The sequence below is a fragment of the Pteropus vampyrus genome, unplaced genomic scaffold (assembly GCF_000151845.1).
Source record: "Pteropus vampyrus isolate Shadow unplaced genomic scaffold, Pvam_2.0 Scaffold529, whole genome shotgun sequence".
NCBI lineage: Eukaryota > Metazoa > Chordata > Mammalia > Chiroptera > Pteropodidae > Pteropus > Pteropus vampyrus.
Genome location: NW_011889310.1, coordinates 241,099 through 246,007, shown reverse-complemented (window position 1 = coordinate 246,007; position 4,909 = coordinate 241,099). Strand labels below are relative to the sequence as shown.

Genomic DNA, 4,909 nt, shown 5'->3' with positions numbered 1-4,909 from the left:
TCCCTTTGGCAGTTTTCAAATTGAAATGTATGGGCCTAGGTTAAAAGATTCCCCATGGCTCCATCGGAATTTGTGTAGGAGCCAAGCACTGCCTGAGTGAGTGATGGGTACCGAGCAGAGGCGGGCAGATGGCTGAGTGGGACTCACTATGGAGATGCCAACGAAGCCTCCTGCTAGCATGCAGCCTTCCCAGACACACCTGTGCAGAGAGCATGGGCCTGGGGCTCATGCACAGATGACTCAAGACCAGAGCCGGAGCCCCTATAGCACATGGAGGTCCTCGACATGGCACCAGCTGGCCCTGGTGTCCGGGTGATCAGGGGCACAGTACAGGGACCTCCGGGCTCCTGCAGGACCTCCTTGTTCTGGCTGGAAATTCTAGGAACAGACACCTCTGCACTAGCACAGTTCTGCTCAGTACCAGGCCCACCGGCTAGGAGTCCTTCAGCGACAGACAGTGACCAAGAAGTCCTCACCTTGGGGTTCCTCACACACGACGGCTTCCAGGTTCTCCCCTTTCACGTAGTCTGCATTGAGACCCTCTGCGAAGGGCAAAGGACAGAGTCAGTGACTGACAGAACCAAAATGTCCCCCACCATAATCGAGCCTCCTGAGCAAGTCCTCCGGTACAGTTCAAAACACACAACTCCCTTAACGGACTCAAGGCCCCGCAATCCAGGCCACCTCAGTGTCCTTGTCTGGGCAAAGACTAGCTGGCTGGGAGTGGGCTGCTCTGCCCAGTTCTCATCATTGTCCTCAGACGTGATGACAAGTGGCAAAGGCCTGACAGACACCCCATCCCCATAGGGCAGGTGCCACTGTATGAGAATGTGCACCAGACAGCAGCTCTGCCCAGCAGAGAGAGGGCACACAATGGCAGGGCTCGGTGTCACCCATGGGTCCACATGCTGGCCCAGGGGCCAGGGAGGCAGAGAGGGAGCCAAGCACCGCATGAGTGACTGATGGATGTCAAGCAGGGAGGGGCAGATGGCTGAGTGGGGCTCACTGTGGAGATGCCAGCAAAGCCTCCTGCTAGCGTGCAGCCTTCCCAGCGACACCCACGCGGAGAGGCCAACTGGGCAGTGGAATGGCACTGTTTCTGCCCCAGTGTGCAGGGCCCGGGGCCCACCCATAGCTGCTCTGGTCTCTTTAATCATTAGGGCTTTCTCCCCACCTATTTCTGAGGGACTTGAGGACTCTACAAAGTATCCTGTGCATGCCAGCACACCGGCCACTGAATGGCACCAGGCTGGACGCAAGAGCCATTACTCAGTACACGGAGTGGACCTCACTGCTGCTTGGGGAATCAAGAGTCTGTGTCTTACCCCTGGACGAGCTGGAGACTGGAAACCTCATCAGAGCCCTGGGCCTGGGGGAAATTGGGTCACGGCTCTAACCAACCGACTGACTGAGCAGGCACCAGTGTTAAGTCACTCCGCCATCCTGGGCCGCACTCACGCTCATCTACACCAGTATGGCTGCCTGCCCGGCTGCTTGCTGGGCTCAAGGCAGACACCAGATGGGCCCAGGAAATATGCAGGCATCATTCACTGTCAGGTGTGTCCAGCCTCCATAAGGGGCAGGGCAGGTGATGGAGCTGGTGGCAGCTGTTCCCAGCTGATGGGCAGGGGCTGGGAGATGTGCTGCCATCCTAACATGCACTGGACTGGCTTCTGCCTGTGAAAAGCACTCTGACTGCTCCTCACGGATGACCACCAGTGGGCATCTGAGTCCCAGACAGGATCTTCACCCCTTCCCATGCATTCCTGAACGCAGCCATTCCCAACCTGTGAATACGGTCTGGCAGGTGGCATACTTCCATATGTATTGGGGAAAGCTAAAGATGGTTGTGGTCGAAGCTGGAGAGTGCCAGGGGAGGGGATGGGGTGGGGAGCTGTGATAAGGAGCAAGAGCAGCAGGGTGGGGAGGCATCGAGGCCAAAGTGGAAGAGGAAAATGACTGTCAGAGCGCATCGTTACCTTGACCTTCTGCTGCATCTGAAGGGAAGACACAAAGCTTAGGAGCAAGAACACAGCCCCCCGCAACAAAGCACACAGGCTTTCTGTGAGACGGACTGGCCCTCGGCACTGAGGGCAGAGAATGGGGAGGCAGAGGGTCCCCAAAACCTGAGCCGCTTTGGTGGCGGTCGCGACTAGAACCCAGCCACTAAGCACCACGATGGTCACCTCCTAGTAGCCACCAGCCATCCCCTCACCCCTTGGGGCTTCCCGGTGCGCTGGGTGCAGAGCGGTTCGTGCTCTGCCTTCCTGACCTCCACGCGGTGGTGACTGAGGCCACTCTGGTCAGAGGCTCAGGAGACAGGGTTGGGGTGGGAGGTCCCGGCTCCAGGCTTCACAGCGGGCTTAGCCACCCCACATCCATGGGACTCCTTCCCATTCCAACCTGGCCTAGGTGCATGAAGCACACGCAGTCCCCGCACAGAGCTGACAGTCCAGAGAGTGATGTGGAGAGGCAGCGGTCTCGGATAGAAACAAATGACCAAACCCAATGCCCCCACCACAGGCTCGATCACAATCGGTGGGGGCACTACGGCCACACGCAGAAGTGCCAAGTCACGGGCCATGGGCCGGGAAGGAGGGAAGGCTTCCTAGGACGGTACTCCAGGCCCAAAGGATGAGAGCAGCTAGGTGAGGAGAAGAGACAGTGGAGATGGGACAGCAGACAGGACGCTGGGGACAGCAGGGCACACTCAGGGAAGTGGGGAGGGCTGGGGAGGGAAGAGACGTGGTTAGAACTGAACCATGATGGGGCTTCGAATGCCAAGCTCAGGGGCTCGGCCATGACCCGGAGAGCATGGGAGGTCCCGGCAGAGCTGGCCCTGTGCATTTTAAACTGGTCCCTCTGGCTGTTGCAAGCTGGGAGAAGTGTGGGGAACTCTTGGGCAGGCAGGAGTCTGATGGAAGCATCCAGATGGAAGACTGGGAGACTTGGCCCTGGACAAGCAGGGGCCATGGTGGTGGTGTGGCCCCAAAGCAGAGCTGCGCAGGAGGCACAAGCCCCAGGATGGGGGATGCCACTGCTGTAGGTGGGGTGACAGAAGACTCAGGACTGCTGGAATGTGAGGGGCCACAAAGATGGGACAGAGACAACTTACAAATTCTGAAGAGAAAGCTGGTAGCCCAGGGGGTGGATGCCGAAGCAAGAGAGGTCCTTTTCAAATCTGGGGGACACTCCATACTCGGTTCCCTTCTGCACGAACTGGGATGACAGCACTTGCACGAGTGTGTCCAGGTAAAGGATTTGGGATAGTGCACGTTAAGCAATGACAAGCATATCATGAACAGATTGAGGGTGAAAACACAGGGGGCCAAAGACACATATGGAGGAGCTGCCTAGAGAGGGGCCAGTGGGAGGGAGGGGAGCCGGCCCTGCCGCTGAATGGGGGGCGGGGTCTGCAACGGCAGCGCGTTTCACGAACTCCCTCTGAGCCGCCACTAGTCCCACAAGTGCACTTGCCTCCCGGGCCTGTGCCACCCCTGCCAGCAGGCTCGCCCTAACTGCCCCACCCAGCAACACCCTCACCTTGAGGCCGCCCCCAAGAAAGAAGTCACGTTCATGTCCTCTCCAGCCTTGTTGCCACATGGCTTTCAGCTGTCCTCAATGCCCCGTTTTCGGTTTATTCTTTCCCAAATATCATATAAATTGTTCAACTCTATATACCAAGGCCTTCATGTTCTCATGTTTTCTTTGGCTTTCTTGCTAATCCAATTTGCAAAACCTCACACCTGTTTGTTTTAGGAAACAAGTGTGAAAATACTGTATTTTCATTTCACCTTAGTGTCCCCACAGAGATAGATACAACCCAGACATGTTTTCCGGTTTGGAAATCAACCTCTTTTCCTCTCCCCGTTCCTGCCTGGCGCCCCTTCTGGATTCATCGCTTTCCATCTCGAGTAAGTTCCTTCAATAATCCTCACTGTTAGGGCGACGGTGCTGTACTGGGGTGAATGGTGACCCTGCTAAAATCTGTCCTCGTCCTCATCCCTGGACCCTGTGAATGTGACCTCATTTGGAAAAGGGCTCTCTGCAGATGTTACCCAGGTGGGCTCTATACCTCATGACAAGTGTCTGTACGAGAGACAAGAGACGACACACACAGAGGGAAAGGCATGTGGAGACAGAGGCAGAGATTGGAGGGATGTAGCTTTAAGCCACGGTACGCCTAGGGCCACCAGAACCTGGAAGAGGCAGGGAAGGGCCCTTCCCTAGAGCTTCCGGAAGGAACCAACCCTGCTGACACCTCGATCTTAGACTTCCGGCCTCCGGAACTGTGGGAAGACAGATTTCTGTTGTTTTGAGTCACTCAGATTTTTGCTTTTGAGCTGAGACAAGGGACAGCTCTAAGGACAATCCAGCCTCCAGGTCTGCTCTCCCGACTCCTCCCTGTTCCCGGCTTCTGAATCTCAAGTGAGCAGCGAGACCGTGAGGTTGTGCAGGTTGTACACTGCAATGTGAGTGGCGCCCATGGAGGACTGATGTACACAGCCTGTGTGGCTGCATGTGGGGGCCCTGGTCAAGAATGTGATATACAAGAAGCAAATGCGATGGCCAGGTGAAAAATTCGTCGGAGACTTCAGCAGTTTCCACATTCAAAGCGTTCTGCAGGCCGGGTTAGTTTTCTGGAAGCTCGGCTCCAGGTTGGACTTGAGGGCAGAGGCCTAGAGCCACGGTAGGTGGAGCCTCACACCGACTGATCCCAAGCTTCAGAAAGACAGAAACTGCCCCTGAGTCCTGTTTTATCACTTGAACTAAAAATCCCGGGCCTTAAGGCAGAGAGACACACTCAGCAGACAGTGACATGTCAACACTGTGCTTCTAAAACCAACAAGTGTGGGCTTCCTGTTCGCCCCCAACAGCATCCCCACAGGGCTCCCGACGTGGGATACCT

The 4,909-nt window shown here is 56.4% G+C and overlaps 1 protein-coding gene across 1 annotated transcript in view; it reads right to left on the bottom strand.

Annotated features, from left to right (window-relative positions):
* The window catches only part of CD99L2 (CD99 molecule like 2), a 98,400-nt gene that overhangs the window by 3,346 nt on the left and 90,145 nt on the right, over positions 1 to 4,909 (bottom strand). Inside the window, exons 6-7 of the mRNA XM_011383606.2 lie at positions 1,980 to 1,997; positions 477 to 542 (exon numbers count right to left, since the gene is read on the bottom strand). Coding sequence (XP_011381908.1) covers positions 477 to 542; positions 1,980 to 1,997 — 84 coding nt within the window. The remainder of the gene's footprint in view (positions 1 to 476; positions 543 to 1,979; positions 1,998 to 4,909) is intronic.